Source organism: Rhinolophus sinicus, chromosome 3 (assembly GCF_057876585.1).
Source record: "Rhinolophus sinicus isolate RSI-liver-muscle chromosome 3, RSI-T2T, whole genome shotgun sequence".
NCBI classification, from domain to species: domain Eukaryota; kingdom Metazoa; phylum Chordata; class Mammalia; order Chiroptera; family Rhinolophidae; genus Rhinolophus; species Rhinolophus sinicus.
In genome coordinates, this window is record NC_142503.1 from 167,357,317 (window position 1) to 167,371,158 (window position 13,842).

The 13,842-nt window shown below is 33.0% G+C and overlaps 1 protein-coding gene across 2 annotated transcripts in view; it reads left to right on the forward strand.

Annotated features, from left to right (window-relative positions):
* LRRC9 (leucine rich repeat containing 9) overlaps window positions 1–13,842 on the forward strand; it is a 99,488-nt gene that overhangs the window by 80,967 nt on the left and 4,679 nt on the right. The window contains exons 28-32 of one of the 2 annotated variants that reach the window (XM_074327409.2): window positions 1,492–1,709; window positions 5,619–5,687; window positions 7,194–7,334; window positions 11,661–11,805; window positions 13,527–13,695. In XM_074327409.2, the coding sequence (XP_074183510.2) occupies window positions 1,492–1,709; window positions 5,619–5,687; window positions 7,194–7,334; window positions 11,661–11,805; window positions 13,527–13,695 (742 nt within the window). Of the gene's footprint in view, window positions 1–1,491; window positions 1,710–5,618; window positions 5,688–7,193; window positions 7,335–11,660; window positions 11,806–13,526; window positions 13,696–13,842 lie in introns of those variants that run through there. The other variant, XR_012494668.2, reaches the window with a different exon arrangement.

Sequence of the window (13,842 nt, forward strand, 5' to 3'; positions counted from 1 at the left end):
TATCAATTTCTCTATAAAACAAAATAAGGTAAATTTACCATATCTCATCAATTCTAAGAGACTGAGTTTTTATATCTTAACATATCTGAAATCTGATTGTGTCTTAATTGATGGTATGTCATAGCTTACCTAGCCAAGATTTTTTTTCTTTCTTAGTATACATAAAATGTTGACATATCCTAACAATTGTTGCTGTCATAAATTCGATGAAATATGCTAAATTTCAAGGACAAGATTTCCAAGATCATGTGATAACGTGTTCAGTAACACATTAGTTTGCTAGGGCTGCCATAACAAAGCTACCATAGACTGGGTGGTTTAAACAACAGCAATTCATTTCCTCACAGTTCTAGAGGTCAGAAGTACAAGACCAAGATGTCAGCAGGGTTGGTCACTTCTGAGGGCCTCTCCTCTTAATTTGTAGATGGTCTCTGTGTCCTCACATGGTCTCACCTCTGTGTGTTTGTGTCCTTATTGCCTCTTCTTATAAAGACATGTCATACTGGATTAAGGCTTACCCCAATGACCTCACTTAACCTTAGTTACTTCTTTAAAGACGCTATCTCCAAATACAATCACATTCTAGTGGTGAGGTACTCGGGGTGAGGACTTCAACACACGAGGAGAGAGACACAATTCACTCCATAATAGATGAGGAGGAGGAATAGTGAATGAAACACAGTATGGCACAGTAGAAGCAGCACTGAGCTTAAAATGTGAAAGGTCTAGGTTCACCTTGGTGTTGCCACTGTTACGTCTTCGAGCAAGTCACTTAATTTCTCTGACCCTCAGTTTTCTGATCATTAAAAAATGATATTTTCCCTGTCCTATTTTGAGACACTAATAGGAAACATATAAAAGCATTTTGTCAACTCAAGGGTCCTCTTTTCATACAAACTATCATTAATACTTGTAAAGCTATTGATTGCTATTGATTGCTAGTAGAGAAAAACCATTCGTTATAAAGCAAGGACTGAGGTTTTAAAGAATGTAATGTATTCTTTTTAAATGTAGTCATGGTGCAAAAGTATTTTTTTATGAAAGAAATAAGATAATTAAGGTGAATTTTTCCAACTTAATAAAACAAATTAGTTCATTTTAATGAATAATTAGATATACTTATTTGAATACTTATTAGAATAATCAGGTATACTCAGGAAGCATATCTTTTGCAGCACTTTTATACATCTACTTTTGTCAAAACCAACTATTTTAGCACTTACTTACTGAACAGACAGATTGGATCAATGCAGTACATTGCATACATCACATTTTGATCTTTCAAACATGAAGGAGAAATTTTACTAAATATTTTATGATGATGCTACCTTCTTGTAAATTATATTTCTATTTCTCCTTAGAAATATGATCTTTTCAATACTTTACTTTTTTAAAAAAATCATTTGATAAAAAAATATTTAAATGAAGATAGATAAGCTTTGATTCAGGAAGCTTGGGTTCACTTGACATACTATGGTTTATCTTTTTTAGGGAATGAAATCAGTCAAGTTGAAGGGCTTGACAACTTAGTAGTCCTTCAGGAATTGGTAGTGGACCATAACCGCATCAGAGCATTTAATGACAGTGCCTTTGCCAAACCAAGTTCTCTGTTAGCACTTCACCTGGAAGAAAACAGACTACGAGAGCTGAGCAAATTACAATCTTTGGTAAAACTAGAGAAACTCTTCCTGGGATATAATAAAATCCAGGTAACATTATTTTGTTTTTTGTTATGAGACTTACAAGACTTAACTCCTCTGAACATAAAGCTTCCAAACACACCAATGAAAACTTTGCTAGTATATTATGTATCATTTATATGCCATGCAAATACTCTGTGATGCAGAGGCATATAAATCATCGGTGATGCAAAGATGTCCACCCTGCTTCTAGACTTATAAACCCAACCTACCCCCATGCATCTACCTGCTAAAGAAGGTTAGCTCCAAATGTTCTAGGTCTCTTTTCAGCAGTCCTCTCTAGGAGATCTTTCTTCTTTTCTTGACCTCTGCCCTGTAGTTTGCTATTTTTCTTTAGTGTTTTGCTTAGGTTCCTTTCTCTTTAGTGTTTTGCTTAGGTTCCTTTCTCTTTGCTCTTTGTATATCTTTTGTAAGTTTTTGGTTTGTGGTTACCATAAGTTTATATATATATATCTATAGCAATTTATCTATAGCAGTCTATTTTAAGCTGATAGGCATTTACGTTCTAATATATTCTATAAGGACTATATTTTTACTCCCCCCTCCATGCTTTACGTTACTTATGTCATATTTTAGATCTGTTTGTGTTGTCACTAAGTACTTATTACAGTTTGAGTTGAGTTTGATACTTTCTTCTTTTAATCTTCCTACTAACCTTCATAGTAGCTACAATAATCAAAACAGTCTAGTACTGGCATAAAAACAGATATATAGATCAATGAAATAGAATACAGAGCCCAGAAATAAATCTTTGCTTACATGGTCAATTAATCTACAACAAAGGAGGCAAGAAAATACAATGGGCTAAAGATGGTCTCTTCAATAAGTGGTATTGGCAAAACTGAACAAATACGTGCAACAAAGTTAAACTAGGCCACTTTCTTACATCACATACAAAAATAAACTCAAAATGGATTAAAGCCTTAAACGTTAGGCATAAAACTCCTAGAGGAAAACATAGGCAGTAAACTCTTTGACATCTCTCTTAGCAACATTTGCTCAGATACAACTCTTCAAATAAGGAAAACAAAAGAAAAAATAAACAAATTGGATTACATCAAACTAAATTTTTTGCACAGTGAAGGAACCAACAACAAAACTAAAAGACAATCTACTGAATGGGAGAATGTATTCACAAATGATACATCCAATAAAAGGTTAATATCCAAAGTACATAAAGAACCATACAACTTAACACCAAACAAATAAACAAGCAAACAAAAAAAACCAATCCATTAAAAAATGGGCAGAGGACCTGAATAGACATTTCTTCCAAGAGGACACACAGATGCCAACAGACATATGAAAAGATGCTCAACATCACTAATTATCAGGGAAATGCGAATTAAAACCATGATGAGCTATCACCTCACACTTGTCAGAATGACTGTGATCAATAAGTCAACAAATAAGTACTGACAAGGATGTGGAGAAAAGGGAACCCTACACTGTTGGTGAAATTGTAAATTAGTTCAGCTACTCTGGAAAAAAGTATGGAGATTCCTTAAAAAATTAAAAATAGAGCTGTCATATGATCCAGCAATTCCACATTTGGGAATTTACCCAAAGAAAACAAAAATTCTAATTTGAAAAAATACATGCACCCCATGTTCACTGCAGCATTACCAATAATAGCCAAGATATGGAACCAACATAGATGTCCATAAATAAAGAGAATAAAGAAAGTGTGGTCATACACACACACACACACACACACACACACACACACAGAAATATTATTCAGCAAATTAAAAGAATGAAATCTTGCCATTTGCAACAGTGTGAATGGACCTAGAAGATATTATGCTAAGTGAAATAAGTCAGACAGAGAAAGATAAATGCTACATGATCTCACTTATATATGAAATCTAAAAAAATAAAAAATAAAAATAACAAGAGACAAAGAAGGACACAGTAATTCCACTTCTGGGTATTTATCTGAAGAAATTCAAAACGCTACTTTGAAGGGATGTGTACAACCATATGTTCATTGCAGCATTGTTACAATGGCCAAGATATGGAGGCAGCCTGGATGTTCCATCAATGGATGGATAAAGAAGAAGTGGTACATATATACAATGGAATATTATTCAACCATTGAAAAGAATGAAATCTTGCCAACTGCAACAATACTGATGGATCTAGAGTATATTGTGCTGAGTGGAGTAAGTCAGACAGAGAAAGACAAATTCCATATGATTTTACTTATATGTGGAATCTAAAGAACAAAATAAACAAACAGAAACAAACCCCCAGATATAGAGAACATTTTGATGGTTGACAGCTAGGAGAGGGTTGAGAGGGTAGGTAAAAAAGGGGAAGGGAGTAAGAAATCCAAATTGATAGTTATAATAAAATAATCATGGTGATATAAAGTATAGTATAAGAAATAAAGTCACCAGAGGGGAAGGGACTAGGGGGTGGTAGATGAGGGTAAAAGGGATCAAATATATGGTGATGGAAGGAGAACTGACTCTGGGTGGTGAACACACAATGTGATTTATAGATGATGTAAAACAGAATTATACACCTGAAATCTATGTAACTTTGCTGACAATTGTCACCCCAATAAACTTTAATTTAAAAAAAAGAAATATAGTCAATATTGTAATAATTATGTATGGTGTCAGATAGGTACTAGATTTATCGGGGTGATCATTTCATAAGTTATATGAATGTCTAATCACTATGTTGTATACCTAAAACTAATATAATACTGAATGCCAACTGTAATTGAAAAATTTTTTTAAATTAAAAAATAAACAAAAATAAAAATAGGAAATCATTAGCACTCTTCCCCTAATTATGAACATACTAGTGTGCTTGATGTCTCTATACCAGCATTATTCTCTACAAATTTAACACTCGATTTCTCATATTATAATAACATTTTCCAGGAGAAACACACATTTTGGTTAGAAATAATTTACTAGTGAACACTGCTATACTCCATTTAATTTGAGAAAATAATGTAAGACTTTTCACATGTCCATGCTTCCCAACCAGTCTTTGTGTCCACAGATAGGAACTTCCTGTGGACCAAATGCACAAGATCTCTGCAAATAATTGACTGTGAGAGCTTTTTCCAAGTCCTCCTTTATGATAGTTCCAAAATCAAAATAGTAAAGATCAGTCATTTTAAAAATCAAATTCTACTTCCAATTGGTCAAAAATAGGTCTAAATTTTTTTATAGTTACTAGGTGAATTGTTTATATTCACATGTCATTCCAAATAATAGGAACATCAGTAACATTGTTTTATTACAATGAACTAGCAACAACCTTAAGCTGAGCTTATTGCCTAAATTTTTTCAGAAAGAGCATTGTAGAAATAATTTTGCAAAAACTAAAATGTGCAGTATTTTCAAACTTTCACCAATGTTAAATAGATAATAATAAATAATCCCATGCAAGTGAAGGCAAGTCATTCAACTACAGAAATAGTTTTTCAACTATATACCTATATTCCCAGCAAATATGTCAGGATGCAGTCCACTCAATATTGTGTGTTCCTTTATGGTGAAGGTTGTGCTGAATGTGTACATTTGAAATTGTTTAGACTGATTCATCTTCATTTCCATTTTTCTGGGTCAATCCTTTATGAAATTAACCAACTATACTGTGAGTCCTAGAATAGATGGTAATTTTTCTGAGGAACAATTTGGTTTTTTCTTGCAAGTGCTCCTCCATGGCCTCTTTACCATATTAGAGTGCCATCTCTGCCAATCATTTATTCAGAAACAATAGTATACAGATGTGTCTTTAATCAACAATACAGAATATTGTCACTCAAGCTCACTTCAGAGGACTCAATAATGAGCTAGCAGCAATCTAGCACTTACATATAATTACTGCAAATCAGTGTGTATTTGAAAATGTTGGATCTAACCAGATAATAACTTACGAACTTTTCAATAGGATATGGCAGAATTGGAAAAACTTGATGGTATCTCTTCTCTCAGGGAGCTTACAGTTTATGGCAATCCAGTGAGTATGTTAAGTTTTCTAATTTATTAATTAATTTACTTATAGTTGTATATAATTTATTTTTAAATAATGTGAGAAAGGCTTTTTATCTGTTTCCATATGCAGTTATACAAGCACAATTTATTGACTAGTGTCTTCTTCCAATTGATTGGTAAACTGCCAGTGTCATATATAAGAGGGTCAGTTTTAGGGTTCTACAATATATTCATTGGTCTATTTGTCAATTCCTGTACCAGTATTACACTGTGTTAATTACTAAAGTTTTATATTAAGTCCTGATGTCTGGTAGAGTAAGCACCTCTAATTTCCTTTCTCTTTCACCTTCCCTTTTTCTTTCTTCACTATTTTGGTTATTCTTGGCCCTTTATACTTTCTATGAGTTTTAGCAAACAGCTTCTCAAGTTATGTGAGAGTTCAGTAAGGTTCCTGGATAAAGAACAATATGCAAAAATCAGAATTTCTATACTCTGGCAACAAACAGAAAAACAGAAAAAGATATTGTTTAAAATAGTTATTATATTAAACTACAGAATAAATCTAACCAAAGATGATTAAAACCTTTAGGAAAAAATTATAATTCTTTATTAAACGACATAAAAAATATAGGGATATTTGTGTTTATGAATGGGAAGCCTTAATACTGCAAATATTAGGGAAGACTGCTTATTGTATTTCTTTCTTGGTAGACGTAACTCTGTGGGCTTGGATGACTGTGCATATGGAAACACAACTGTTCACACTCTTCACCCAGCAACAAAAATGCACCAACATGTGTGTTATGTTTCTTCCCAGGGAATCCCATTATACTTAGCATTCAAGAGTTTTGTTAGGGGCAGGTCACGTAGGTACCTTACGCGTATCACATACCCAAATTCCAGACTCAGAGAAGGAAAGGAGGTCAAGCATAAATCATATTGTTTTTATAAGTAGTTAGTACACTGAAGTACCCCTGTCAGTTAAGGAATGGTGGGAATTTTTCCAAAATTCAAGTACCAAACAATAGTCAAGAGCTATCCTTGCAAACAGGCCCTTCTAAAGATAACAGCCTCAGGCCTAATGTATTAACTCTTTTTGCACATCTTCTTATGCACACATGCAAATATTTTTAAGAGTATGTTGGCACTATGAAGTGAGGGATCATATAGTTCAATATATGTGTATTGAATTGAATAGTGCCTTTGGGAAAATATATGTTTCAAACTAATTACTTACAAGTGAATTTTTATAATATAATCCTATTCATGAGTTGGGATTGCTTGTAGTTAATGAACAATATTATATACTCTAAAAAGAGACTAAACCTCCAAATGGTAACCTTGGTTTTAAAAAAAAGTTCTTAGTTTCATTTAAATAATAGAGAACTGAGAAATCTTTCAAAAAGGGAGCTCATATTTGTATTATCTGTCATCTTTGCTGCCTATGCTAAATTTCCTTCTCCATAAAGGTTAATCTTTGAAATAAAAGGTTTTTTTAAGTAAGAAAGAAATTAATTTTAACTTTATTCAGATTTGTAGAAAAATGCTACATCGCCACGTGCTCATATTTCGACTGCCTAACTTACAGATGTTAGATGGAATTCCTGTGAATTCAGATGATAGGGCAAAAGCTGAATTTCACTTCTCTGAGCTACAAGCAAAGAAAAATTCGGTAATACTTATATTATTTATACCTTTTCTTTTAAAATATATGAATTATTAGTAATTGAACATTATATTACATATTGTGCATTTTTACTTAAATATTTAAACCTAAGCCATGATGGTTTTGTAGATTATTTTAGGATCTATTTAGTGATTACTATCAAAGGCAGATTGATCTGGTGAATAGAGGGTGCGCGCGCACACACACAGGCCAGGGAAGCCCCTGGTTCTAACAACATTCTTCGCCTTAAAGCAAATTATTTAAAATCTATGTGCCACTTGCTCAATATGTCTGATAATAGTAGAAGGTAAGTACAGCATATCACAGAAACTAACTCTTTCCACTTGGCCAATAGTAAGGGAAGGAAGGGATCCTCACCTGAACTCCCTGGACTGTGTAGTTCATCTAACAAGAGAGACGTGTACCTCTTTTCTTGTACATTGGCCGAAAAATTGGCCTTTTACCCACGAACCCTAAAAAGGTATCTGACTATGGTAGGAAAGAGATTAAAAAGAGAAGCCACCAGAGTATATCATTAGGAAATTCTGTCATTGACCACCAGGATTCTTCATGACCATCCATCCTCCAAAGACTAAATTTAACACAGAAAAGCTATAGTTGGAAAGAAAAACAAACAAGGAAGTAACATTATTAGAGCTGTGCCTTTACAAGGTTTGGAGATGAAGAGGCTGGAGACAGGGAAACAATTTTAAAATAACCTAAGAGAGATTACGAAGACCTGGACGACAAGGGGCAGTAAGAATGTAAGCAAACCTCTAATGTCAGTGAAAGCCAAAGAGCAAGGACATTAGTAAACAAAGATTACTTTTAAAAGTTATATTGAGGAAAGAGATAAGACTATTGTAGATGCTTTCCCTTAACTCACCTGCTTACCTGACATTCTCCATTCCCTCTGTAAAACAGATTCCCAGAGCACACTGAACGTTTGGTATTAGTAGACTCCTCTTTAGTCCACTTCTACCTTCAGCAATAGATTCACATATTTATCAAGAGCTGGATGTGTTTTTTTCAAAAACTTAGGTTAGTTCTTTTAAATAAACAGATATTCTATAAATGTAAATCTTAAATTATTATTTTTCTGTTTCTATGAAAACCAGATACAATACTGTGGAAAGTCTGAAATAAAGACCAGTCTCTCACACGCATGCACATGCACATAATGTCAAATTGAGTTGGAAGAAAAAAAACCTGCAAAATATGGGACAAAATTATAAAAATTCAGAAAAATTATGTGGGAAAATTATTTTTAAAAATCTAGACAGATTCTTGTGTTCAAATTTTCTCCATGTCTTTAAATTCTTGCTACTTTTAAAGCAACCAAAACTACATATTGTAGCCAAAACCTTAAGGGTGCATTTATCCAAGAACAATCAGATAAAACAAAAATCAAGGGACTCTTGCTTACAGAAAAGGCCTTAGGCCTTTATCAAAAGATTGGTGAGTTCATGTACTTTTATGTTTTAAATTTTTGTAAGGAAAAATATGAATTATACATATAATTCTTAATTATTCCCTTTTTTATTAACCTTGAATTTTTTTAAGCAAGAAGCTCTTATTATAGGTCAAAGTGGCTATAGAAACCTGTGAGATTTAAAATTATTAATAAAGATTATCCAGATTACGCAAAGGAAATTGGTTCATTCATGGGTTATATCTACAAAAATTTTTCTCTAAAAACTACCATGTTTCCCCGAAAATAAGACCTAGCCGGACAATCGGCTCTAACGTATCTTTTGGAGCAAAAATTAATATAAGACCCAGTCTTATTTTACTATAATATAAGACCAAGTCTTATATAAGACTGGCTATAATATAATATGATGTAATGTAATGTAATATAATATAATATAACATAACATAATATAATATAATACCGGGTCTTATATTAATTTTTGCTCCTAAAGATGCATTAGAGCTGATTGTCCGGCTAGGTCTCATTTTCAGGGAAACATGGTATGCTTTGTGAAAACAATGTTGGCTACTAATTTGTATGATATATCTAAGAAAAAGTACCATCTAATGTCATCTACTAAGATTATTGTCACAGGCTCCAGTCTTTCAAAAGAGAATAAATAATTAAATAAAATTTAGTTCAGTGATTTAAGCACCCTTTCCTTTTCTCTATTTTATATTCCTGGAGCAAGTCACTTCTTGCTCCAAAAGTGGAAAACTAAAGAAAACTTTAGTTTCCTGTTGCTCTGTTTCTACTGTAACAGATTACCTCAAATTTAGTGGCTTGAAACAACACAAATTTATTATCTTACAGTTCTGAGGTCAAAAGTCCAAAAATCGGTTTTACAGGGCTAAAATCAAAAGTATGGGCAGGGTTGCATTCCTATGGAAGCTCTAGGAGAGAATTTGTTCTTTGTTCAAATTTCTAGAAGCTATCTGTGTTCCTTGGCTCACGGCCCTCTTCGCACAATGGCACCACTTCCACCTCTGCTTTCATCATCACATCTCTCATTCTGACCCTTCTGCCTTCCTCTTATAAGAGCCCTTATGATTGGATTGGGCCCACCTAGACAATCTAGGATAATCTCCCCATCTCAAAATCCTTAATTTAATTATGCCTGCAAAGTCCCTTCTGCCTTATAAGGGAATGTATTCACAGGTTTTAGAGATTAAGATGTGGACATATTTTGGGAAGGTTGCGTTATTCTGCCTACCACACCACATAGATGAGGGCTCCAGTGAGGGACCTATATAAATTGTCACATTAAAATTTATAAATTCTATTTTAAAGTAATGTTGGCTAAATTTGAAAAAAGTACGCATAAATTATATATAAATTCACTAAATAACATAAAGAAATCAGAGCAACTTTAAAGATCTTAATTTCTATTTATATTTTTGATTTGTTTAATATAGCAGAAAAAGTACATGAACTGAAATTTTTGATAATGATGAGTATTTCACTAAAGAATTTGCTTGTCGGCTATTCTATTTCTCATATAGTGAACTCATTTTCCCATTACTATATTATGACGTTGTCTTGAGTGATTCTTGCCATTTGAATCATTGCCATGTATTAGAATTTAATTCTTTCTACTTATTTTATATGTAAACATTTTATTAAAATTTGTTTTGATTCCTCTACACATGGTTAGTAAAATAAAGGTGATATTTGAAGTCTTTATTTTAGCGAAATCTAGTTTAAGATTCAATAATAATTTTTATTTTCATGGCTAGAAAAAAATTAAGCCATTATTTCTTTTAGCTGTTCAGGAGACGGGAACAGAATACTTTTCAAGTTCATCAGTTCAGTCTAATGTATTATTCTCTGTTTTAATTGCTGCTATTCTTTCTTTTGTAACAGCCGATAAAGAAGGAATGAATGAAATCTAAAGTCCTTTAAACCAGAACACTTTTGGTGCTCTGGTTTCATAAGAAAATTTGACAACATTCTAGATTAGTGATTAGAAGAGATTTTTCCACAAAAGAATTAGGTAGGGAATTTGGGACTGGCCAGCTTTAGTAAAAGGCTGACACTTTCGTGTTCATTACAAAGCTGCATTCTTGGTAACACTGAAGTATGAAGGAAATCGGTAATTCTACACAATTTTTTTTAGAGATGCAAAAGCCTGCATCTCTAAATAAGTTGAATTCTATAATCAGAATTTATATTTTTTAAAGTGTAAACAAGATCAGTCTTAATGAAGACAGAGAGCAGTTATAAATTCCTAGGGAAACCAAGTCTCTAGCCTAAAATACTTCTCTCCTCCATTTGCTGATTCCAGAAATTCTTTAACAAGCCTCTTAATCCTCAACTAATGTAAAATGCAAACACTATTTAGAGTTAGCACACTCATTAAAAGTGATTGTTCTAAGGTGCTTTTCTTAATCCCCACCTATTTACCTGTTTGTTTTTGAAAAACTAATTAACTGCAAGGCTCCTGATGAGGTATTGTGAGGAATACAAAGATGTAGAAGATATAATTCCTACCATCCAGAAATTCCTGTTCAGAAAAAAGAAGAAACATTACAAAGGGGAAAAGGCTTAATTCTTATTTTCTTAATTCCATACTTTCCTTGTTAAGACCCTTTGGAAAGGGAGAGGTGCGACCGCAGTAGAGTCTACTGATGAGTACAATGCAATCTGAAAAGACGGAACATAATGTTCTGTGGGAAGTTAACGGCCCGAAGACTGATTGTGTCACACAGTTTTTGCTTCCTATCAACTCTGAGGTTAGGCAAATAAGTAAATCATGACCTAAAAAATTTGATTATCAAGTGAGACTTGTAATAAGAACTAAACCTATTGATTTAAGCTTTGAAGGTGAGGGTCCTTAACTGTTTCATTTTATTATGTAGCTTATTCCTGTTACCAACTCTCGTATGGATGGTGGGTCATTTGGCCAAGTGAAAGCTCCTCCCATAAAGATAACAAATGTAATTCTGCCTGGTGGATTTAGCCATTACTTGGGATCTGACTTCACTTTAACTCCTGAAGTTGAAGGTATTTATTTTTCAATTATAGTTGACATTCAATATTATTTTATATTTCTTTGAGGTATACAGCATAGTGGTTAGAGTTTTATGTAATTTACAACATGATACCCCCAATTAGTCTAGTACTCACCTTCCTGGTACTCACTATACATAGTTTGTACAATATTATTGATTACATTCTCTGTGCTGTACTTTACATCCCTGTGACTATTTTGTAACTACCAATTTGTATTTCTTAATCCCTTTACGTTTTTCACCCAGCCCCCTACAGAGGGAATGTAAAAAAATAATAAAAACAACCAAACACTTCACTTGAAACAAAAATGTCACTTTGATTTCTAATACTATTTTAAATTGCGTTTTTAAATTTACATTTCCTAAAATTTTATGTTTCTTCAAGTTTCATGTGGCCATCCTTATTTCAAAAAAGTCCATAGTACTTTTTGGTTCTGCTCAACTACTAATATGTTGTAACTAAACATTTGCTCTAGATTTGAACTTTGTGATACTTGAACATTTATTTCCTGACATTTCTTTTCAAAGCTTTTATTCCATTTTGTGTATTTCCTAACAAATGACTACAAAGACCAGTTAATTAGTAGTACATCCTGCTACGAAAAAGTAGAAATCAGAGGTTTAAAAATATTGATAACACCAGACTCATGGGGGTACAAAGGATATCTTAGAAACAAAAGATCAGACTTTATCCTTGAAACCACAAGTAAAATATTCATGAAGCTAATACTAGGGAAGGCTTTCAAGAGATAGAGCTCTAAAGGAGGAAGTATATTAAAAGGACAGGCCATAGAGAGGGTTCATTCGATTACATACATTTTAACCCAGGTTAAATCAAGCCTTTTCCTTAATTCCAGATCTTCCTTGGCTACCATTTTTGTGAAATTGAGGGTAACTACTCCTTTTCTGAGGAGTTCACTTCTTCCATTCCTTTTAACACCTCATGTTGCCTTAGCTCTGTTAGACAATAAAACTGAACATCACACACACACACAAGATCTAAGAGCCTACTGAGAATAGTAGATTGCTGTATGTGATTGTTTTTAAAGGAAACTCAGTTAAAAAAAACGAAACATAATTTACTGTTAAGATGTTATTTTTTGTTTAACTTATTTTTCATAATTCTACATACTTCTGGTTTCAAGGTTTTAATCATAGTGAGAATTTTTATGCTTTTGCCCAGTAGATAAAACTAACAGCAAAATTGGATGTACCAAATTGTTATTGGCCTTCTTAACAGTACAGTGTCATCTTCAAGAATGTCATCAATATCTGTTTTGGGGGGGACATTAGTTCAATCCTGGATTCATTTCCATAACTCCCTTCTCAGATATCTTCAAGATTTTTTGTGCTGCTATTTTTTAGGATTTTCTGGAAAAGTCCTGTAATTTCTTTCCTAGTTCCTAACTAAGTTGCCCCAATTTTTATTTTGAAAAGTATGATCACTTTATCTGTACATTTGTCATAGCACGCAGCTCTGGATATTTATACTTTTTAAATTACCTAGAAAGGATCAAATTGAGCCACTAGCTCAGAGAAATTTAAGCAGCATTAAGTACTAGAAATATTATATATTCCAATTCTATAATTTTATTAAAATATTTTTCCTCCCCCACAAAAATTTTTAATTCATTCAGCTAAAGGACAACCAAATTTTAATTACTTTATTTTATTACTTAATGATTATCATTGTTTCATAATTCCTAATTTCAGACAAAAAAAACAAGAATGCAGGGATTCTGACGAATAATCCTCGGAGCATCCATGCAGAAATAGCTTTTCGTCAACTCAGAGGGATAAATCTCTCTCCATCTCTTTTATCACATCAGAATATGGCCTCTCCAACTGCACAAATGTACCAGAGCAACCAAGATGAGGGAAGGTAAAGCTATTCTGTGTTTTAATATCATTTCTCATCATTAAAAACAAACCTCCCCAAAGTTATTAGTCGTGTAAAACTAGGAAATATTGTTATATACTACTATATATTTACTCCAAGAGCTGGAAAAAACTGCCAGATAGCATAGGG